The 25,010-nt window shown below is 44.7% G+C and overlaps 1 protein-coding gene across 3 annotated transcripts in view; it reads right to left on the reverse strand.

The window, feature by feature from the left end:
- Window positions 1–18,534: 18,534 nt before the first annotated feature.
- The window catches only part of LOC137540821 (tRNA N(3)-methylcytidine methyltransferase METTL2-like), a 56,041-nt gene continuing 49,565 nt past the window's right edge, over window positions 18,535–25,010 (reverse strand). For 2 of the 3 annotated variants that reach the window (XM_068261986.1, XM_068261985.1), the window contains exons 8-10: window positions 24,631–24,737; window positions 23,809–23,874; window positions 18,535–19,981 (exon numbers count right to left, since the gene is read on the reverse strand). In XM_068261986.1, coding sequence (XP_068118087.1) covers window positions 19,809–19,981; window positions 23,809–23,874; window positions 24,631–24,737 — 346 coding nt within the window. In that variant the 3' untranslated portion in view covers window positions 18,535–19,808. Of the gene's footprint in view, window positions 19,982–23,808; window positions 23,875–24,613; window positions 24,738–25,010 lie in introns of all 3 variants that reach the window. The other variant, XM_068261987.1, reaches the window with a different exon arrangement.

The following is a 25,010-nucleotide window of genomic DNA, read 5'->3' on the forward strand; positions in this document are numbered from 1 at the left end:
AGGCTCTTGTAGGCTATCCAGTATCACACCTGCTCAATTAGAAATCCTTAATAGGGACATAGACAGTGAGGAGGTTTTTGAGGTTCTTAAAAATTTAAAGCCACATAAGGCACCTGGGCCAGACGGCTTTTCAGTGGCCTATTATAAAAGGTTTAAGTCTATCCTCACCCCTAAATTAACCACTCTTTTTAATGGCTTCATGGGAGCAGAATCTATCCCTTCAACTATGACACAATCACACATGGTCCTTATACCCAAGCCTGGCAGGGACCCACTGGAAATGTCCAATTACAGGCCGATTTCACTCCTAAATGCCGACCTGAAAATCTTCTCAAAAATTTTAGCAAACAGATTCTCTCCTATGATGCCATTTTTAGATAACGCCGACCAAGTGGGATTCATAACGGGTAGATACGCAGGGGATAACATCCGTAGGGCAATAAACTTGGTGGATCATATTAACTTCCACAAATTATCGTCAGTTTTTCTGGATTGGACGCAGAAAAAGCTTTCGATCGGCTTAGTTGGGATTTTCTGTTCCAAACTCTGGATAAAATGGGGATAGGGGGCATCTTTCTAAATTTCATTTATAAATTGTATTCAAAGCCAAGCGTAGCTGTTAAGATACCCTACACCGATCCCAACGATTATTTTACTATATCTAATGGGACTAGACAGGGTTGTCCCTTGTCCCCTCTGCTCTTTGCATTATCCATAGAGCCGTTGGTGGCGAGGATAAGGGACAACCCTGATATTACCGGTATTACAATAGGAAAGTCTACCTTTAAAATATCGTTATACGCGGACGACGTCCTACTGTCTTTAACAAACCCTATCATCTCCCTCCAAGTGTTGCATGCAGAGCTCTCCAGATACGGCTTACTGTCCAATTATAAAATAAATGCTAGCAAATCCGAAATACTATCTTTTCATTTACCTGTACAAACAATGAACACCTTAAAGTCCAATTTCTCATATAAATGGCAAGATGCCAGCCTAAAGTATTTAGGTATTCAAATCACCACACATACCTCTAGTCTTATTAGATGTAATGTCACCCCCATAATTTATAAAGTAATTTCTGATCTACGTAAATGGGAAGACTATCATATCTCTTGGTTTGGCCGTATGGCTGCTTTTGAAATGAACTCCCTTCCCAAATTGCTATATGTTTTTTCAGCAATACCTTTTTGGATTTCTAAATCTTTTTTGCTTCCTCTGCAAAAATCACTGTTCAGATTCATTTGGCACTGCAGACTCCCCCCCCCCCCCCCCCCGCATTGCAAGATCTATTCTTACTCTCCAAAAACATGCTGGGGGATTGTCAGTCCCAAATTTATACAATTACTATATTGCTGGACAGGTTAGGCAAATGGTTGCATGGTGGGAACGAGGCCCACACGCTAGGTGGGCCCAAATGGAGTTTCACGCTCTTAAACCACATCATCCCAGTGCATTACTTTGGGGTTTGTTGGGCAATAAATTTCCAGCTTACCAGATATACTCTTCAATATCATCTAATGTTCGCCTATGGTCTTCTCTAGGGAATTGAATAACATTGTTTTCTAAAAATTCTAGTTATATTCCTGTATTCAGTAACCCTAACTTTCCCCCAGGTTTAAATGCAGCAGAGAACTCGATATGGAAGCTTAACCACATCCAATGTATCAGAGATCTACTGGACCATTTCACGGGAAAGTTATATTCATTTGACGTATTAAAAGAGAGATTGAACTTATCAGATGCTTATTTTCTACAGTATCTTCAAATTTGCCACTTTACAAGTACAATATCCACTACTCTGGAATTCCCCAAAAAAACGGATTTAGAGTCTATCTGGGAGGGAGGCCCCAAGCAAAAAGGCTTAATTTCTATGCTGTACACGTGGCTTAATGACCCTAAGAGATTCTACCCTGAGATCCAACATAAATATATGCAATATTGGTACCAAGCTTTCCATACCACAACCACACCAGGCATCTGGTCGAAGATATGGCAGAATGCAGCCAAATCATCCATCTGCGTCCAAACTAAGTAGAACATTTACAAAATTATGATGTTGTGGTATAAAACTCCGGTACGTCTCAATAACTGGCTCCCCTCAATATCTTCGGCATGCTGGAGGAATTGTGGAGATACTGGTTCTTTACATCATATCATGTGGGACTGTCCTAAAATCCAATCTTTTTGGTCGGAGGTTATAACATTCATAAAAAGACATACTGATATAGAGGTTCCTCTTGATCCATGGATCTGTCTGCTTGCCAAACCCCTACCTAAACTCAAAAACTCCTCATCCCGGTTAACAAATCATTTTCTATCAGCAGCTCATTGCTTGATTTCCAGGCACTGGAAGGATGTTCACCCTCCTACAATAGCAGAACTCCAGGTTAGATTAAAATATGTTTATAATTTGGAATATCTGACGGCTAAACTCCAGGATAAGATGCACATTTTCTCCAGGGTTTGGGGTAATATATCTTTCTAAATATAAGCTCTATGATATCATGTAATAGTTGGTCCTTTGCCCCATAGCTGACTTTTCCTTAGTTTTTCTTTTAGTCTCTTTCCTTTCTTCTTTCTCTATCTCTCTTCATCTACGGGGTAAGGCGGGGAGTGCCTTAATTGACACCCTCTCCTTTCAATAGGGTGATATTATGCTTAATGAGGTTCTACTGAGAAAAGTTTGGTTTTATAATTATACACACAGGCACAGTAAAAGTTAATGTGAAAATTGTTGGAATAATAGGTCCACATGATATTAGCAGATGTCGGACAACAATTTTTTTTCTAATCACATTATATATTATGGATATCTTCACTGAATTGCCTGTACGGTTATGTGACTTTCATACTCACACAATGTTTGTCATATGTATATTGACTGAACCTGTTCTAATAAAAAACTTTAAATATAAAAAAAGAAACATCTTATCTGAATATGCTTGTTCAAGGTCTAGGACTTAAAGAGACACTGAAGCGGAAAAAAAAATATGATATAGTGAATTGGTTGTGTACTATGAATAATTACTAGAAGATAAGCAGCAAAGAAAATATTCTCATACTTTTATTTTCAGGTATATGAGTCTTTCAGAGCAGTCTGTGAAGTAATTACCTTTCCTCTAGCAGAGATAAAGTACACAGTTCACTTACAGTTGAGATAATAAAAGTCAGATAACAGTCCTCTCCACGACTAACTTAGTCGGAGGGCTTAATGGCTTGTTTGCATAGAGATAACAACTGGAGTTTCTCAACTCTTCCTGTACTGGAAACAATTAGACTGATGGATCTGATCTTAATGTTTTATTTCTTAGCTGTGCTACACATACAAATCATAATATCATCATTTTTTTTCCGCTTCAGTGTCTCTTTAAAGAGGAACTTCAGCCTCAACAAACATACTGTCATTAAGTTACATTAGTTATGTTAATTAAATAGATAGGTAATATAATCTCTTACCCACACTGTTTTAAAAGAACAGGCAAATATATGTTTTCATGAGGGCAGCCATCTTTTTGGTTGAAAGGAGGTGACATGGAGCATGAGACACAATTCCAACTGTCCTGTGTCCTGAGCACTTCTCCCAGTTGCTAGGCAACGTGAATAACAACATAGTAAATCCCAGCAGGCTCTGTACAGCATCAGGGAAAAAAGCCTGGGCTTTTTTTTCTTTGATGGGTGGAGCTTGGATAAAAATGCATCTAAAAATTATGCTTTGGTAAGAAAAACAAAGTTTTGATGCTGTGAAACTGTTAAAGAAACACCAAGCCTTTTCAGTGCTGCTGAGTAGATTTTTAGTCCGGAGGTTCACTTTAAGTATAGAGGCAGAGGGTCAGCAGCAGAGGCGTTGCTATGGAACTGTGGGCCCAGATGCAAGTTCTACAATGGGGCCCCCCCAAGCACTCTATACATCAGTGGCGTAGCTACAAACCTCTGGGCCCCGATGCGGAATCTGGATGTGGGCCCCCCCCCCGGCAACAACAGCCCCCCCTCCCCCGGCAACACCCGACGGATGCACACACATATCAAAATCCCTATAGCCAGCTATAGGTCCCCCCAGTATAGGTAGCCAGTCATAGGTAAGCCAGTATAGTTGCCCCCGGTATAGGTGAGATAGGCAGGCGCCGCCGGTATAAGTTAGATAGATAGGTGCCCCCAGTACAGGTTAGCTAGGTGGGTGCCTCTAATATAGGTAGCCAGAATAGTTGCCCCCAGCGTAGGTTAGATAGGTAGGTGCCCCCAGTATAGGTTAGTTAGGTAGGTGCCTCCAATATAGGTAGCCAGTTTAGTTGCCACCTGTATAGGCTAGCTAGGTGCCCCCAATACAGGTTAGATAAGTAAGTGCCCCCAGTATAGGTTAGATAGGTAGGTGCCCCCAGTATAAATTAGATTAGGTCGGTGCCCCCCAGTATAGGTTAGATTAGGTAGGTGCCCCCCAGTATAGGTTAGATTAGGTAGCTGCCCCCCAGGATAGATTAGGTAGCTGCCCCCAGGATAGATTAGGTAGGTGCCCCCCAGTATAGGTTAGATTAGGTAGCTGCCCCCCAGGATAGATTAGGTAGCTTCCCCCCAGGATAGATTAGGTAGCTGCCCCCAGGATAGATTAGGTAGGTGCCCCCCAGTATAGGTTAGATTAGGTAGCTGCCCCCCAGGATTAGGTTAGATTAGGTAGCTGCCCCCCAGGATTAGGTTAGATTAGGTAGCTGCCCCCCAGGATAGATTAGGTAGCTGCCCCCCAGGATTAGGTTAGATTAGGTAGCTGCCCCCCAGGATAGATTAGGTAGCTGCCCCCAGGATAGATTAGGTAGCTGCCCCCCAGTATAGGTTAGATTAGGTAGCTGCCCCCCAGGATAGATTAGGTAGCTGCCCCCCAGTATAGATTAGGTAGCTGCCCCCCAGGATAGATTAAGTAGCTTCCCCCCAGGATAGATTAGATAGCTGCCCCCCAGGATAGATTAGGTAGGTGCCCCCCAGTATAGGTTAGATTAGGTAGCTGCCCCCCAGGATAGATTAGGTAGCTGCCCCCCAGGATAGATTAGGTAGCTGCCCCCCAGTATAGGTTAGATTAGGTAGGTGCCCCCCAGGATAGATTATGTAGCTGCCCCCCAGGATAGATTAGGTAGCTGCCCCCCAGGATAGATTAGGTAGCTGCCCCCCAGTATAGGTTAGATTAGGTAGGTGCCCCCCAGGATAGATTAGGTAGCTGCCCCCCAGGATTAGGTTAGATTAGGTAGCTGCCCCCCAGGATAGGGCAGGTAGGTAGGTGCCCCGTCCCCATAATGGAGGGGGGGCCCCAGCCGCGGGGAGGGCAGCCCGACCTCTCCCTCCCTTCCTCTCCCCGGGGCCCTCCCCTCCGATGCAGAGTGAGCGGCTCACGGAAGCGCTGTAGGCAGAACTCACCTCCGTCCCTGGTCGCCGCTGATCTCCTCTCTGGCTGGCTCTGCATAGATGCTTACACACGCAGCTTCCTGTTTATTATTATTATTATTATTATTTAGTATTTATATAGCACCGACATATTACGCAGCGCTGTACAGTGTGTATATATATATATATATATCTTGTCACTAACTGTCCCTCAAAGGAGCTCACAATCTAATCCCTACCATTGCCATATGTCTATATTATGTAGTGTAAGTACTGTAGTCTAGGGCCAATTTTAGGGGGAGCCAATTAACTTATCCGTATGTTTTTGGAATGTGGGAGGAAACCGGAGTGCCCGGAGGAAACCCACGCAGACACGGAGAGGACATACAAACTCTTTGCAGATAGTGCCCTGGCTGGGATTCGAACCAGGGACCCAGCGCTGCAAGGCGAGAGAGCTAACCACTACGCCACCGTGCTGCCCACCAGCACTGCTGCTGTTTAGCCGGAAGCTGCGTGTGTTACAGCATCTATGCAGAGCCAGCCAGAGAGGAGATCAGCGCCCGGCGAGTGGAACGCAGGGAGGCGAGTTCTGCCTACAGCGCTTCCGTGAGCCGCTCACTCTGCATCTGAGGGGGGGGGGGGCCCGGGGAGAGGAAGGGAGGGAGAGGTCGGGATGCCCTCCCCGCGGCTGCGGCTCCCCCCTACCAGCGCGCACGGGGCGCATGGCCCTCCAAACGGAGATGGGCCCCCCGGGCCCCTCCCCCGCCTCCTCAGGAGCCGGGCCCGGTCGCCAAGGCGACCGCTGCGACCACGGGCCCTACGCCCTTGCTATACATAACAATTGATACGGCGCACCAAAACCTGCCAATGGCAACTACAGTGTCACAGGTGCAAGAAGGGGATGGGGAACAGATTGTTAATGATTACCACAATTAAAAGTATCTATAGAAGTGGTTATTATGAGCACAGGACCAATAGAGAGCTAATACTGTAGTTGAGGGAGGGTCCTTCGGGGCCCCTCTGGCCCAAGGGCCCCGTTGCGGTCGCAACCTTTGCAACCCCTATTGCTACGCTCCTGACCAGCAGGATAGCTAGGTAACCGGTATTGCTGGAAAGGAAATACATACGGCAGCCTCCATATCCTTCTTGCTTCAGTTATCCTTTAACAACATTGTACATTCATTTTACCAGCTGAAGTGAAAAAAAAAAAAGAAGAGGCAAACAAGCAGCAACTGGAGACAGCTGCAGTAAATACCTGTCAAAGGTAAAAAGATGACCAGCACCGACCGATTCTTAAAACTGCAAATGTTTATTCACCAGAAAGCATGTGAACAACACGTAGCCAGCAACATCCAAATAGCATATAAGGATGTAACATATAGCTCTAAAGTATTTATAGCTCTTAGCTGCAGGAGATGGTTCAAGACATCAATAGGACCTAGGATGTGCCTCCACTGCAGCCCATTCTGCCCACACAATGGACAGTTGCAGTTTCGAACTGGTAACCCGTTCTTTAGCACTTGACAAAGAACTGGTTACCAGTTCAAAACGGCAACTGTCCGTTGTGTGGGCAGAATGGGCTGCAGTGGAGGCACATCCTAGGTCCTATTGATGTCTTAAACCATCTCCTGCAGCTAAGAGCTATAAATACTTTAGAGCTATATGTTACATCCTTATATGCTATTTGGATGTTGCTGGCTACGTGTTGTTCACATGCTTTCTGGTGAATAAACATCTGCAATTTTAAGAATCGGTTGGTGCTGGTCATCTTTTTACCTTGGATTCTACTAAGTCCTGGCTTGCCACTTGGACTAGACCCGGCACGACCAACGAGGCAAGTTAAGGTGTGCTGTCCGAGAAGTACAAAAATGTAAATACCTGTCAATGCATCACTTGCAACAAGTAGATCAAATTCAGTTAATCCTCTGCCGATGTTTTAGCGAACAACGACCTCCTCATAAAATGGGGACCAAAAACACGGACTATCTGATCACTACTGCTACAAAAACCGGTAATTATAAATGTAATATAAAAAGATCTAAGCTCTGCAAAAAAACAAAAAAAAAAACCCAAACAAACAGGAACTCAGTCAAAAACAACAACTAATTAAAGAGTTCTGCGACAAACTATCCCTTGTCTGATGAGACCTACTCTACCTGGCAATTTGCCTGTACAAAGTACCATGTTCACAGAGGACTAACTAACAGGTGGAGATGGTGCTGCAAACTCACGTCTGGTCAATTAAACTGCAAATTACAAACAAAAGGCACAATTTCCTGCACTCACACCATTGCAGTCATATACCTGACAGCAAGTGCTGAGACCAGGTGTGACAAAGTTACGCAATAAGCAGGTCAAATTAAGTTAATCCTCTGCACTCCACCATGTTGTATCTAACAACTGAACACGGTGATTTCAGCGCAGATTTGGGCGCAGCTGGCACCACCATAGGCCATAACAGGAATTACGGCTATAGCAGCGCACAAGGAGTAACTTTGGCGCCGTCAGAAGACGGAGCTGAAGTTACAATTAAAAAACGACTGGGACTTGTGCAGCAGCAGCAGGATCAGCCATATACCGGCTGAATCCTGCACCCAAGTCTCCCGCGCCGTTCTCTCTCATACCCCTAACAACTTCCTCTGCATAAAAGCATGGACTGCCTTGTCATTCCTGCTATGAAACAAGAATTATAAATACAAGTATTATAAACTGAAGAGATGGGCTGTGCAAAAAACAAAAACAAACAAACGGACTAACAACCCTTCTGCTAAATAACAGGGATTTTGGTCATGTTTACATGAATTCTGAAATAAACTAAAGCTACAGTACTATTAACCACTTCAGTATACAGTGTTGTTTCACCTTATGCATCTGAGCAACTTTCACCTCCCATTCATTAGCCAATAACTTTATCACTACCTATCACACTGAAATGATCTATATCTTGTGTTTTCAGCCACCATTTAGGCTTTCTTTGTTAGCTACATTTTGCAAAGAATTATTTTATTCCAAATCCATTTTAACAGGAAGATTAAGAAAGAAAATGGAAAAAAAAAATATTATTTCTCAGTTTTTGGCCAGACAGGAAACTTTTTTTTGCGCAGAAAGACCGGGGTCTCTGATAAGAGAACGTCGGTTGTTCTGCCGGGGACTTAGATCAATGAATGGGAACCATGTTCCTATTCAAAGATCTCGGGGCTAATGGAATGCGGCAGGAGCGCGCGCGGCAGCAGGGCAGGCTATCTGGATGGATATATCCGTCCAGATAGACCTAAGTGGTTAACATATTACAGGTCCCTTCTCTACTCACATCCCTGTAGATTGTAAGTTCTCCAGGTTAGTAACCTCCTCCTTAGCATTTCCTGTTTCTGTTGTTTATTTTCAAATGCACCAGTATTGGTAATGTCTCAAACTATACATCAATTGTATTTGTACTTAGGTTGCTAGTTGTTCTGATTGTACTATGTGTTGCACTATTCATGTATCTATGCTCCTCACAAAATACAGTGGAGAGCACTGATACTTGAATAGGGCAACACGTACGTAGGTGCTACATACATAAAACATTTTTCTAAACAAGCACTTAAAAAGCACATTTCTTAATATTATAGGTTACTTGTCTTCGCTGCATCTTTCTGTTAGCCACTGTCAAATGAGACCACTTTTTTCCACTGAGTAAAACATTACATAAAGTGTCACACTAAAACGAAAAATAATTTGTAATTGCAACTGGCCACACTCAATTCCTATCATTGTTTGGTTCTTCTTGACCTGCACCTAAAATGGAAGGTTCAGCCTCAGACATTACCACAAGGCACCCTGTGATCTATTCTAGCCAACATGCTCAGTGTGATGGGACCGGAGGTAGAGACAGCTCAGAGGACTGTATACTGCACACTCGAACAGAAACTGGAAGAGGCAGAGGCGCCTGCCGTATACCGGACCTGCGGCTGTTGTATGTTCCCCTACTTTTATTGCCTGAGGAAGCAGGGTTATGCCTGCGAAACGTGTTGCAACTTATCGTGGAGTATGCCAATAAATATGTTTAAATAATTGACAGTTTCTAGGGTCTGCTTATAGGAGGCAAGTACACCACTGCCTCCCAAGCACTTTTAACAATTTTAAAGATTGTTTTTATCCTTTTGGCGCCTCTGTTCACTTCATAGCTTTGCATCCACCCTTTTTTCCAATCTACAGAGAGCGACTTCTTAATCCTGAGTGGGGACAGGACAATCTCCTCACCTGCCTACACAGTGGTTGCCATGAGGGTAACCCATGTTTGTGAGTATATTACCTTTGTACTCTTCTACATTTCTATATACCAGTACGTACTACACTATATTGGGCTCTTCTTTTTTAGAAACTGGAAGGTACCACTGGAATATTAACATAAATTATGAGCAATGCAGTAGGACCAGTGTTCCTTTAAAAAACAAGAATAAGGTTGCCGTTCTAAAAAAAAAAATTCTCTCATTTATTAACGTGGAACTCTGAGCACAGCCTGTTTTTGTATTAGACAGAGGGAGGACAGATTAGAACCTGAGGGCTTTAATATTTTTCCATTCAACTGCAGTTCAGCTTACAGGATACCAGAGCCCAACACACTAGGAGAAATAAGGTACGATGGTGGCTAGGAGCGCATGACGTCAATCGTGGAACTGCCAGAGGGGCTTCAGGTATGAAAGTAAGGGGGCAGAAGAGAATGGGGGGGGGGGGGAGAGCTGTGGGCGTCAGGTCAGCTCCCCCTGCATGCCTGCTCCCCCCATTTCTACTAGTGTGTTGGGCTCTGGTATCCTTTAACCCATTCAGGTTCCGTCGTTTTCACGTGAGAAATGTTCACCTCCCATTCATTAGCCTATAACTTTATCACTACTTATCACAATGCACTGATCTATATCTTGTTTTTTCCACCACCAATTAGGCTTTCTTTGGGGGGTACATTTTGCTAAGAGCCACTTTACTGTAAATGCATTTTAACAGGAAGAATAAGAAAAAAATGGAAAAATTCATTATTTCTCAGTTTTCAGCCATTATAGTTTTAAAATAATACATGCCTCCATAATTAAAACTCGCGTATTGTATTTGTCCATATGTCCCGGTTATTACACCGTTAAAATTATGTCCCTATCACAATGTATGGCGACAATATTTTATTTGGAAATAAAGGTGCATTTTTTCCATTATGCATCTATAACTATTTACAAGTTTAAAATAAAAAAAATATAGAAATATTTCATCTTTACATTGATATTTAAAAAGTTTAGACCCTTAGGTAAATATTTACATTTTTTTTTTTTATTGTAATGGTTTTTTTTTTTATACTAAACATTTTATTTGGGTACTTTTGGGTGGGTGGAAGGTAAACAATAGATTTATAATGTAAATGTGTGTTAATTTTTTTTTTTTTTTCAGGTGTAGTATTACTTTTTGGCCACAAGATGGCGGCCATGAGTTTGTTTACATGACGTCACTCTAAGCGTAGCACGCGCTTAGAGTGACGCATCGGGAAGGAGACGGCTAGAAAAAGCTCAGCTTCCGAAAGAAGCTGTCGCTTTTTCAGCGGGGGAGAGGAATCAGTGATCGGGCTCCATAGCATAACATTGATTCCTTGGCTACCGAATCCGCGGCCGGGAGTGCGCGTGCACGCGCACGACCGGCCGCGGGAGCGCGCGGTAGCGTGCATGGTTCCTGGACGTAGAAACTACGTCCAGGAACCAAAATAGGTTAAAGAGACTCTGAAGTCTCCCTAAATTGAGGTTTTTATTTTAAAAACCTCATTAACATTATAGTCCGACCTAAACCGCCGCATCGCCACGGCTGAAAACCCCCTCGATCACCCCAAACTCACGGGGTACAGGGCAGGCAAAATCCACGACTTTCTTGGTTGTGGATTTTGCTGCCGCCTCTATGCGTGTCAATCAGCGCGTATCTTTGCCTCTCCCCCGCCCCTCTCAGTGAAGGAAGACAGAGGGGCGGGGGAGAGGCGGCAATCCGCACTGATTGACGCGCATAGAGGCAGAGCCGCGCTGCTTCTATGCTGAAGTTGCATAGTGTACCCCCGTGAGAATGGGGTGATTGAGGGGGTTTTCAGCCGCGGTTCTGCGGCATTTTAGGTCGGACTATAATGTTAATGAGGTTTTTAAACTAAAAACCTCATTATAAGGAGACTTCAGAGTCTCTTTAACCTCCTTGCCGGTTATCCTGAGCTCAGCTCGGGGTAACCTGCGCAGGAGGATTTCTCAGGCCCCGCTGGGTTGATTTGCATAATTTTTTTTTGTTACATGCAGCTAGCACTTTGCTAGCTGGTTGTAACATTCGATCGCCGCCGACCCACCGCGCCACCCCCCCTCCAGACCCCTTGCGCAGCCTGGCCAATCAGTGCCAGGCAGCACTGAGGGGTGGATCGGGATTCCCTCTGACGTCCCGACGTCCATGACGTCACCCCGCCCCGTCGCCATGGCGACCGGGGAAGCCCAGCAGGAAATCCCATTCTGAACGGGATTTCCAGCTTACTCCGATCGCCGACAGCGATCGGAGTGGCTGCAGAACTGCCGCTGCTCAGCGATTGGCAGCATTTCCCCATATGTCAATTTGGACAGGGAAACGCAGCTAATTAAAATCAATAGGCTGCCTCCTGATATGCATGTAGGGAAAAAAAAAATCACATCATGCCCGAGAATCCTTATAGCCCTGCATTACACAGCTATAGGTGATCGGATGCCTTCTTGCATTAGAGAAAGTGCCGGCGTACGTCTTTGAGGCTGCTTTCACAGTGGGATGTTACAGTCGCACGTTAGAGCAGCCTGTAACGCAGCCCAACTCACAGTAATGAAAAATCAATGGGCTGTTCACAGTGCCCACGTTGCGTTACAGTGTAACGCTGCACGTTCAATGAAAGTGCAGCATGCTGTGCGTTATACACGGTTTTAGCCACGTTAGACTGTTTGCACATGCTTAGTAATGTTTTTTCCGTGCAGGAGAGGAGAGTCCGCTATTGTGATTAGCCACACGGCGAATTAATATTCACTGCACTGCAGTGTTTACTTCCTGGAGCGGCCGCTTATTGGCTGGCGGGACCACGTGATGCAGAGTGTTCCGATCACGTAGTCTCCAGTCTTGACGCATGCGCCGTTTTCGTTCTATCACTATCGAACGAAAACAGCGCACCAAGAGACGCACAACGCGTCTCTTCGTAACGTCCAAATTTAACCCCACCATGCATTGCGTTAGGCGGATGTTATGGGATCATAACGTCGCCTCTAATGCAACGTCCCTGTGTGAAAGAGCCCTAGAAATGCCGGAGCAATTGTAAAAGTGGATAAAGGTGCTCATACACATCTTGATAGCCACCAGATTCAACAATCAGATAGATGCCACTCTGATCAAAACCTGATCAGAGAAGGATCTATTGCGGCCACACACTGCACACAGATTTCCAATAGATTTCAGCAGAAAATGTACTGGAAATCTGTGGAGCCACCTCAGCCCCCCCAATTTAAAAGAGAAGGTTCACGGTCTGTCTTAAAAAAAGAAAAATACAAATCCATTTACTTGGGGCTTCCTCCAGCCCGCGGCAGGCAGGAGGTGCCCTCGGCGCCGCTCCGCAGGCTCCCGGCCTCCTCCGGCGGCGCACCCGACCAGGCCAGGCTTCTAGTGTGTTCCAAAATGCGCCTCACGGCGGCGCGCTGACGTCATAGGACGTCCTCCAGGCTGTACTGCGCAGGCTCAGTAGTACTGCGCCTGCGCAGTACAGCCCGGAGGACGTCCAATGACGTCAGTGCGCCGCCGTGAGGCACATTTTGGAGCACACAAGAAGCCCGACCTAGCAGCCGGCCTGGCCTGATGCGCCTCCCGCCTGGAGGAAACGCCAGGTAAGTCGATTTGTATTTTTATTTTTTTAAGACAGACCGTGAACCTTCCCTTTAATGTGTTTGCCAGGGTTGACCTCAGTGAAAGGCAAGATCACATCAGCATTGATAAGGCACTACAGGTAGTCCCCAACTTACAAACATCTGACTTACCAACCACCTGCCGATGCGAACGGCCAGATAATTTGAAGTTTGATTCTGCGGAAACAATTCAAGAAAAAAAAAAAAAAAAAAGGAAAGGGGGGCTTCGTTTACACTGTCCTAAAATAACTTCGGAGGCTGCAAAAATGAAACTTATCTGTTTACAGTATTTCGTGATAAGTCTATTATATTGTAGTGCAGTGGCTTCCTCTTCCAAAATAACTGATCTATTTGTTAAGCCTCGTACACACGCTTCATTAATGTTGTCTGAAGCAGTCGGTGATGGCCACCTCCGCAGACTTTAATCAAGCGTGTGTATGAGGCTTAACAAATAGGCCTGGTAGATTAACTCACCACCAGCGACGGCCGATTCCGTTGTGAATGCCGCTCCCCATGCACAATGGTCCAACCAGGTCGCCCAAGGGGGATTAGGCGGCATCCATCCAACGTTTGTACGCACCTTTAGTGAATGGTTCCCTCTATGCTGGTGCAGATATATGTAGAAAATAACCCAATGGGCAACAGACTTCATCTTTGTCCCTGGCTCATATAAATATCTGTATCCAAAGGATAACCTGACTAGCATATTTAGAATAGCCAGCACTCTGGTGTCCATCGCAAAAACCATCCAGGGCCTCCTCAACTACCAACACAGCTCCATAAAGTTGACTACAAAAATCATAAGGGTAAGTTTCATAACCTAGGCAGCCAAGGTTACTGACTGCATAAGACATCTTTCACAGTTTGGCTTTTTATTTCAATGAGTGTACCCATAAACTTGCAAAAGAAGATTCTGATTAAAAACATAAAAAACTGCATGTTTTACATCGAATGATGTCTACCTAACTACAAGTCCCACAATGCATTTGCCTTTATGAGTCATGACTGTGGCTGTCAGACTCCTGCAATGCATTGTGGGACTTTTAGTTCCTTAACAGCTGGAGGGCCAAGTTTGCCCATGCCTGACCTAGACTGACAATAGGTTGTAGAAACCAATGCTAGGTACACACAATGCGTTATTTCGGTTGATTTTCCGTTCGATTTCCAGCTCTATTCTTTTATTTTTTCTTATCAATTTCCATTCACTTCTATAAACAATTGACCAGAAAAACGATCGAAAATAATTCGGACACCAAGGAAATTATCTATCGAACCATCTATCTAACACAAAATTGTATGGTGTGTACCAAGCAAAAGAAGTGAAGGTTTGATTTGAAATGAGGTTTGTTATGTCTTACTGAAATTTTAGAAGTGTAGATTTTAGCAGGGCTGTGGAGTCGGTACAAAAATCTTCCGACTCCTCAGTTTATGAAACCACGACTCCGACTCCAACTCCGGCTCCGGGTACCCAAAATGGCTCCGACTCCTCGACTCCGACTCCTTAGTCTAATACTTAACAGGGCTGTGGATTTATACAAAAATCACCGACTCCTCAGTTTATGAAATACACAACTCCGACTCCGGGTGCCCAAAATTGCCCCGACTCCGACTCCACAGCCCTAGATTTTAGTAATACCGGTAAGTCTGCTTTGAGGAGAAAAAATACATAGATTGCATACAACTGTTATAAGGAAGGATACATACTGTCGAATTTTATTTTGAAAAATGTAAAAAAAAAAATGGATATAAATTAGGAAACTCTGTACATGTTTACCTCCCCCTGTTCAGAGAATAAAGTTCAAAGTCCCAGCAAGAAGAATGTGTGCAAAATCGCCGACGGCTGACCAAAGGTCACACTTCATAAAATGTCACAGTACAAAGAGATGGACTATTCCTATGCCATTTATACACTTTATCACATCACTGTCTCTAGTCTTCAAAAACAGATTTTCTTTTCCCCAGAGACTTGCAATCATTTCATTTGCTATTCCAGATTTTCATATTGGTTTTTGACCAGGATGCACATATAATTTGTCTTCTTCTAGTCCATAGACAGGGGGTTGATTCGTTATAAACCAGCGTGGCCGTCGCCGCGAGTTACTGGAGGGAGCGCGAGGTAATTGTAACAAGCGCATACTGTGCGCGGTCCTCTCTGCGTAGCGCGCGCTATAAACTTACGCGAGGCAAACCCAATTGCCGCGCGATACCATGTTTTGCGACCGCTACTATATTAATTAACAGTGGCGGCCGCGCTAATGAATCATCGCGTTCACGCTACATGGTATCGCACAGCAATTAGGTTTACATTGCATGAGTTTAGAGCACACACTATGCAGAGAGGACCACGCATCGTGTGCGCTCGTTACAATTGCTTTGCGGTGACAGCCGTGCTTGTTTATAATGAATCGAAACCATAGATTGCTGTACCATGTTGCCGTTTGGCAGAAGCAGGAAAATGCAGACTTAGGGCTGGAAGCCACTAGCAGATGCATCCACTAAGCATTGGCCATTTGTTCAACACTTCCCAATCGATTTTTCGTAGTCATTTTTTACGGAATGCAAAACTTTGCACATTCCTTCAATCACAATCCCTCATAAAATGCTACATGCAGTGCCGTTTCTGTTTGAATACAAATCACAAGCGCTGTAGTGGAATCACCCTAAAAGGGCTTCACTCATGGCGCTTTGCTGATCGCCTGCAATCAGCAAGCGCACTAATAGTGGCTAGTGGGTCCCAGTCCTAAAATCCTACTCCAGCCAGGCAGAGCTGTAAATGTATCCCGCTAAAATGGCTTAGGAATCACTGTGTTTAAATGTTACTTTTCTGCATGTGAAATTAGGTTTTTTTTTTTTTGATGCTTCAAGTCTGTTTTTAAGATAGCATTTTAGGTAGCCAAAGTAAGGGAGTTAGTAGCAGGCCCTGCGGATGGGGCTGCTGCTGCCTGAACAGGATTGTCAGTTAAAAGCAGCAAGGAGGTTGGCACAGACTGTATTCCCTGTAGTCTTTAGAGCCAATTTATGATGAAGAGAAACAGGTTGGTCACCAGGAAATAATTTATTTAAAACAATTGCCATTATTTAACATCAGTAAAGTTACAACTACCACTGTAAAGATCACCAAATTGCGTCCAGTGCTTTCAAAGTGGAAAACACTATATGCTAGATTAGCGAACAGTGTTTGTTTCAACATGTTTGCTGCAGATCGACACTGAGGGCCCTTTTCCACTAGCAATCGCTAGCGTTCACGCTGAACGCTAGCGATTGCTGAATCGCAATTACCGGCGATTCCCCGACGTTCGCGGCCGCGATTTTGCTATGCACTGCATAGCAAAATCGCGGCAAATATCGCTCCGCCGCGCGTTCGCGTTCCCGGCAAAAACGAATCGCAGTAGTGGAAATGACCTACCGCGATTCCTATGTTAAAAAGCAAACCGTAGCGATTGTAAAATCGGTAGCGGTTTGCGTTTTTGCGATTCAGCCAGCGCAAACGCGCTGGTGGAAAAGGGCCCTAAGGGCTGGTGCACACCAGAACAGTTCTGGACCGTTTTTGAAAACTGCTTGGGTAATGTATTTCAATGGGCTTGTGCACACCAGAGCGGTTCTTTTTTTCCACATATGGAAACTTGGGGGCTGCAGCATTTTTTAGATTTCTGAGGCGTTTCTGCCTCAATGTTAAAGTATAGGAAAGTAGAAAACAGCTCTGAAAAACGCCAGATCAGAGCTGTTTTCCGGGCGTTTTTTGTTACAGAAGCTGTTCAGTAACAGCTTTACTGTAACAATATATGGAATCTGCTACACAAAAACGCTCCAAAAAACGCTAGGCATGTTTAGAAAATCTCTCTAAACATGCCTAGAATCGCACTGAAATCTGCTTCAAAAAACCTCTAGTTTTAGAAGATCTGCTAGAGGTTTTTGGTGTGCACTGGCCCTTAGGCCTGGTGCACACCAGAGGAGTTTTTCTGAGCGTTTTGTGTTTTTAAATCTGCTGCTAATGTTATCCTATGTGTCTGTGCACACTGGAGCAATGAGGTTTTGTAAAAAACCTCATAGCATTACATTGGGAAGAGCTTTTAGGGCTCGTTCCCACTGTTGCGACGCGATTTCGGCCACATTCCGACGCTTGTAAAAACGCATGCGGATGCGTTTCCACATGCGTTTTTACCCGCAATTTCGCATGCGATTTCGCATGGCAGGGTGCCATGCGAAATTAACCATGACACTGCCAGGGCTAAATAAAATTGAAAAAGGTGCGAAATCGCACGCGAAATCGCGGGTAAAAACGCATGTAACAAACGCATGCGTTTTTACTATTAAATACATTAGCGGCGATTCGCACGGATTCCCGACGCAGGCGAAATCGTTGGCTCTTTCGTGCGTTTTTTTCACGCTGAAAAAAACGCACCTCAACAACGCTACAGTGGAAACAGGCCCATCCACTTGTATTACATGTGCGGATCTGCATGCGTTGGACGCATGCAGATTCGCGATAGTGGAAACGAGCCCTTAGAGGTTTCAAAAGCTCTTCCCAATGTAATGCTATGGTTTTTTTTTTTACAAAACCTCATTGCTCCAGTGTGCACAGACACATAGGATAACATTAGCAGCAGATTTAAAAACACAAAACGCTCAGAAAAACTCCTCTGGTGTGCACCAGGCCTAAGGGCCAGTGCACACCAAAAACTGCTAGCAGATCCGCAAAATGCTAGCAGATTTTGAAACGCTTTTTCTTCTTTTTCTGTAGCGTTTCAGCTAGCATTTTGCGGTTTTGTGAAGCGGTTTTAGTGTAGTAGATTTCATGTAGTTACAGTAAAGCTGTTACTGAACAGCTACTGTAACAAAACCGCCTGGCAAACCACTCTGAACTGCCGTTTTTCAGAGCGGTTTGCGTTTTTCCTATACTTAACATTGAGGCAGAAACGCATCCGCAATCCAAAAAATGCCTCACCTCAGCATTTTCTGCAAAACGCCTCCCGCTCTGGTGTGCACCACCCCATTGAGATACATTGACCAAGCGGATCCGCAGCCGCAAGCGGCTGCAGAAACGCTGAAAAAGCCGCTCGGTGTGCACCAGCCCTCACTGTTGATTTTCATTGGCACGATTCCAAGGCTCATAAAACCTGCATTCAAGCAGTAATCATCAGAATCTCACTGACCATCTTTAGGCAGGAGTAATGGTCGCTGCCGGCAAAACGTTACTTTATTCAAATAAATGGGGCTACAGACAGTCACAGTTCTGTTGATCAAGCATTGATAAAATATAGTGAACAAGAAAAGGCAATTTTATTTTATTCTTGACTTTATTACATGAGGAAGAAAGTGGCCAAAGACCGGACACTTGACCAGTAATGAGCAAAATTTCACAAACATGCAAATGTCATGTTCAACAGCTGACTGAACTAATGTTCCGAATCAAAGCTAGAAGCTGCCTGCCTCTGGTTAATTCATCAGCAGCTTGTGGTTTTGATTGAAAAGTAAAATAACTTCTGTTTTCCATTCAGAGCTTTGCATATTTGTCAGGTTTTTTTTTCCTGCTCAACGCTACTGTACTCATGACCAGATACCGTCTTTTTCGGAAAAGAAGATGCTCCGGACTAGAAGACGCACCTAGGTTTAGAAAACCAGGGACTTTTTTTTTTTTTTAATAATAAACCTGGTGCATCCATGGTCCAGGAACCTCTTGTAGTTGTTCTCCCGCCAATTATTGAGTCTTCCTTACACCCCGTGTCCCTTATGTGTTCTCTTCCACGCCCTGTCCTTGTCTGCCCTCCTGTGTCTTCCTCTGTTCCCCTTTGTGCCCTGTTTGTCCCCCTCTCTGCCCTCCTGTGTCCCCCTCCACTCCTCATGTCTAGTTCTGTGAAGTGGCAGCACATCGTACCTCATCCATCGGCTCCAGTGGCGATCAGAGACCTCAACTCCCTCACGGCTCCCTTAGAACCCTAGATGGGCAGTGTGGGAGAGGAAAGGGTCTGTGATCGCTGCTGGATGAGGGGAGACGTCTTACCACTTCACAAAACTATACAAGGGAGAAGAGGACACAGGGACAATACTGCACCCCAAATCGTGGCAGGTCGGCAGTTCATATCGGTGAGCATTCCCAAGTTGGGGACTTCCTGTATTTGGAATATAAGATGCAGGGACCATTTTTGGGGGGAGAAAGTGCACCTTATATTCTGAAAAATACTAAATACTTTAAACGTGATTTGGCATCATCTAAATCAGATAAAAACAAACTCGGGCACAGATGCCCACACAAGACTAGGAAATTAGTGGCTGGAGATGGACTTAAAATGAGACCTTTTATTAACTACTAATGGAATCCAACTTTACAGACAACCAACACAGCTTCCTCAGGGATGTGTAGTTATCATAGTGGTCAACTGCACACTTCTTGCTGGACCCCAAGGAATGGAAATCCATCCATTTTGCTTCTTCAGGGATGGCACAATCTCCAAAGCTTGCAATCTAATCAGTTAACTAATAAAACTGTCCATGTAACTTCATTTTCCTGTTCTCATCCAGATATAAAACTCCAAAACAAAAACACTGTTGAGATCATGATGAAACCGAGGTGTCTTGTCTTTGTGCGTGTTGAGGTTTGCGGTATTTACATTGGATCCAAACACGATACATTGTCAGCTGTTTTCCACGATTTACTTGGAGACGGCGATCTACTATGTTCTGAACCTTCTCCAAGCCAGCTTTGGTGAACATATTTCCCAGTTCATCTGCAAACAGAGATCACAACTCTCCAGTCACAAAGACAGAATGCCAGAAGAATAATATTAAAACCAATTTACACACCTGAGCATATTTGTACACACATGGCCAACTGCACGATATCAGCCCAACAGTTGTGCAAGTTGATCTGCCGGTTGGAACAGGAAAAACACCTGTTATCAGTTGGTTGACAAGTCCTTTGCCACCCATACACATGCCTGATTGTTGTCTAATTTTGGTCTGTTGGATGACAATCAGGCAGTTTGGCTGAGAGAGTGTACGGCCTTAATGAAATAAGATTCCTAGATTATCCACTTACTTCTGCCAGCAGTCTGGATAACCGAAACCATTATGCAGATGTTAAAGTCACTAAATTGACTAGGAAAACATGAAAAAAAACCAGTATTGCATGATGCAGATGAGAAATGGCTAAGGGCCAGTTCACACTCGGCGCTTGGAGCGCCGCAATCGCAATTTGCGGGCAATATCTTGCGATTCAGTGATTCAGTATACTACAAGTTTCTATTACAGTGAATTTTCTGCACTCCAGTCAGGGATTCTCAGTTTCTCAGCATGGGCAGCTCTCTCCCCCTCAGACAAGCTGAAATTGAGCAGAGACTTGTCTGTGAGGGATAAAGCACACACACACCAGTAGTAAGGAAAAGGTGCACAAGACCACTTCACTGGGTCTCTCCGGAGTGCTCAAAGCCCAAAAAGCAGTTCCACCAAGCCAGACACTGTGTAGATAGAAGCGGCTGGGCACATCCAGTTAAAAGGACCTTTTATTGTAAACAGTTTAAAAATAATGCATAACATCAGCAGCAACAGTGTGCCAGGAGAGAGAGGGATTAGCATGAAAAGATAGTCGACAGCTGTTTCGCACTCTACAACTAAGTGCTTGCACGCACACACACACACACACACACACACACACACACACACACACACACACACACACACACACACACACACACACACACACACACACACACTGCAGGGGGCGTATGTAACTTCTCCCTATCACAGCAGAGGCAGAGCATTCCTCTCTGGATCGATAAAGCTTGACAAAGAAAAGATTAGATATATTACAGAGACAGTGCAACTAGAAAAGGATGCAGTAATCCAGAGCACCTTAGAACAGGTATATGAATTTATAGGATAGAAGAAATAAGGCTGAAATTTGTTACAGAGTCTCTTTAACCACTTTTTCCACTGCTACACAGTATATCTAGGTCACCTGTGGCATCCTCCAAGCCACCATGACGTAAATATACTGATGCAGCTTGCAGCCCTGCTGTGCATGATCGGGTGCGCTTAAAGGAGAACTGTAGAGAGGGGTATATGGAGGTTGCCATATTTATTTCCATTTAAGCAATACCAGTTACCTGGCTATCCTGCTGACCCTCTGCCTCTAATACTTTCAGCCATAGCCCCTGAACAAGCATGCAGCAGATCAGGTTTTTCTGACAATTTTGACAGATATGACAAGATTAGCTGCATGCTTGTTTTTGGTGTGATTCAGTCACTACTTCAGCCAAATAGATCAGCAGGGCTGCCAGGCAACTGGTATTGCTTAAAAGAAAATAAATATGGCAGCCTCTATATACCCCTCACTACAGTTCTCCTTTAAGAGCGCACCCCCGGCACTGTCAGCTGCAATACTAATTGGTGAAAGGGAACAAGCCAAGTAGCCACAACCCCCTCCCCCCCCCCACGCGCGGATGAACGATCACTGCTGTAGCAAACAGCGGTGAACCTTCATCTCTCCCCTTGGTGCACGGATCAGTTGAATAAATTGAGCAGCAAGCAGCCTCTCTCACCTTACCTCATTCCAGCGATGAGCCTGCAGCCCGAGCCTCCAATCCCCACTCTTAACTCAGCCACCTAATGCCGAATATCCGGGTTCCGGCTTGATGACATCATCAAGCCAAGACCCGGGCAACCGGCAATACGTGTCAGAGTTCAGAGCGGGAATCGGAGGCTCGAGCTGCAGGCTCATCGCTGGAATGAGGCAAGGTGAGAGAGGCTGCTTGCTGCTCAATTTTTCTTTGCCGATCTGTGCACGGAGGGGGCTGCCTGGTGGGGGGCTATTATCTGGCCACTGGGGGGGGGGGGGGGCTGTTATATGGGGCTTAAACTGCTAGCAGGAATCAGGGAAAAGGGGGGGAGGGTGCATCTGATGGGGGAACATCTGGTTAACCTGGGGAGGGGGGGGGGGAATAGACTAATACTGGGGCACATCTGGCTATAATGGGGGGGGGGGGGCACATCTGATTATAATGGGGGATCATTTTATCCTGGGGAACATCTGACTAATGAAGGGTGCCAATCTTGGGGGTGCTACTGTCTATACTGGGGGGCGCCACATACAAGGGGCACATTTGACTATACTGGGGGACTGATATTGGGAACACATCTGGCTATACTGGGGGAGGGGTGCTACTTGGGACTCATCTGACTATACTAGGGGGACATAAAACTGGCGGCATGGTTTTTTATCACAGTGGCGTTTTTTATTTTTAAACTCGAATTGGTAAAGACCGATAAATAATTTATTTATTTTTTATCTTTTTCCCATGAAAATGCCTAGAAAACAAATTTTGTAGGACCAAATACCCCCTATTGAATGCCTAGTTTGTCTTGAAGAAAATTATATTTAGATCATTTAGATTTAGTGAGTAGGGATAAAGTTATTGCTGATTAAACAGGGACATAGCTACAGCGTCAACACAGCTCTGGTCCATAAATGGGAAACAAGGTGTAGATGTGAAGTGGTTAAGATTCACAAATATACTATGTGGTCAGATATTCCGATACTGGGACTCTGGTTCCTTTTACCGCTTCAGTGTGCTCTCCTTCCTTAAAGTACAACAATCGGAGAATAAGCTCACGCAGAATCTTCTCAGAGAACCAGTTCATATTCTGGGAACTGCAAGACATTCGAATATTATCCGTAACTTTCTCAGTTGAAGCATTTGTTTTTGTTGCATACCTTCTATATGTAATTCCCATCTTTAAAGTGAACCCGAAAAAAGCTGAAGCTCGGGTTCAAAATCAGACACTTGCAGCGAGGAGGGGGAAGCCTCAGGATCCTATAGCGGCTGCCCTGGTTTGTCTAAAGCCCCCCATTGCAGAGTGCGGCTTCCCTCCACATTGGGGCCACGCAGCTCCTCTTATTTATGGTCGCGCTGTAGCCGCGTAAGCCTGCCCGCTCATGCGCAGCAGCACGGAGCCCCCGACTCTGGCTCACTGCGCATGCGCGGGTGGGCTGTCGGCTATTGCACAGCCATGAATAAAGAAGAGGAGCTGCGCAGGCCTGATCTGATAAGCGAAAATGCCTTGTCGCTAATCTTCGTGGGGGGGGGGGGGGGGACGGGACATTAGAATACAGAGGGAAGCCTCAATGGGATCCGGACGCTTCCCTCCCTCTAGGCAAGTATCCGATTTTGTGGAGCCGAGCTTCGGCTCCGGTACACTATAAAGGACTGGCTGAGGCTTTTTTTATTCTCATGTAGAACAGCCTATATAAAAGGCCATTTTTGACACAGCTTTCATCCTTCATCACAGGACCTTTGCAAAGGCATAGTTAAAGTATGTAGCAAAAGTATGTTGGATGCCAGTACTGTTAATTATATCCCTTCCTTCAGGATAGTGCCACGCCCTCCCTCTGCAGCCGGTTCACTCACCAGTTTTCAAAATAGAAGTGGGAGGCCAGGTCAGTGTGACGATGCAGCAGCCCTCCTCTAGAAGCCAACAAAGCCTTAGCTAAAAGCAAGGCATGGAGAGGGGGACTTTCATTATAATACTTGGGAACAGACCCCCAATACTGACTTACCTTGAGTAAAGAAGTAGACCCTCGTCCCATCTCCTCTGACATAGAAGTTTTCAGAAATACATCGCCCTGTAAGATAGGCACAACAAATAACTACACCAGGACAATACTGCAGCATGCTCAGAACGCAGTTGACCTAAACAAATGTGTCTTCTAGTCCCAAAAATATGGTAACTATTACTTACGTGCGGAAATGTGTGCATCCATTATTGGCTACAAGCAGCGAGCAAAAGCTTCCCTTACAAGGTCCAGAAGGTACCAAATTACTGCTTTTACATATCTCATGAGTACCCCACAACATAAAAAACTCTACCAAGAGTCAAAAGGAACATGACACTTGTAGTGCATATATTGTATATCTACCGTATATCTCTCAGCCTGCCCTGCATACATTTTTACATGCATGTAATAAAGTCGAATTTTAAATTAATTAATTAGGATTCACATTTTGTAAACATTGCAAGTTCTGCACAATAAGAGGAAATTTATTTTATTTAAAATAACATTCTACACTTTGTTAGGCTGGCAGCTCAATGCAGTAGAGACTGACTGACTGACTGACTATGTCGCAGTGCAGCCCCCAGGCCATTTGTGTGGGAGATTACATGAAGGTGATACAAAAAAAAAAATAAAAAAATAGGACCAAATCAAGTACCTCTTCTACTTGTATCATTCATTACTGGATGAAATGGTTATAAAAGTCTGAAATGAGTCTCGCTTTCTAAAGTTGTACTTTGACCTTTCAAACAAAATCTCTTATCCCACTCAAGTACTCCGGAACACCTACAGACACTTCATAAGAACACACATGGTGGGAAACTGTACCCTTCTTAAAGCGCAGCTGAGCCATGTCATAACGACCATAATCCCGCAACAGGATGCTCCCCCCGGGTTTCAGAAGCCGACTTAAACGTGAAATGGCATCTTGCATCCTGGAAAAACAATGAGGGATTATATGTAGTTTGTGCGATGTGAAACTCACAACAGACATCAATATTACCAGCGATTATACAGTTTGTGATTCTTAGAAAAAGAAGATCCATTTGCAATCAATACGGGTTAGAGGTTGTGCAGTACAAAGCTGAACAACAGGCACAAATGAGTCCATGTTTAACGGAAATGGTTATATTAGAGAGCATGTACATGCATGCACTAGGCGCCAAGCTACTTAAAAACCCAGTTTAATCGTTATTTCAGGTACATGC

Source organism: Hyperolius riggenbachi, chromosome 12, assembly GCF_040937935.1.
Source record: "Hyperolius riggenbachi isolate aHypRig1 chromosome 12, aHypRig1.pri, whole genome shotgun sequence".
Lineage (NCBI taxonomy): Eukaryota > Metazoa > Chordata > Amphibia > Anura > Hyperoliidae > Hyperolius > Hyperolius riggenbachi.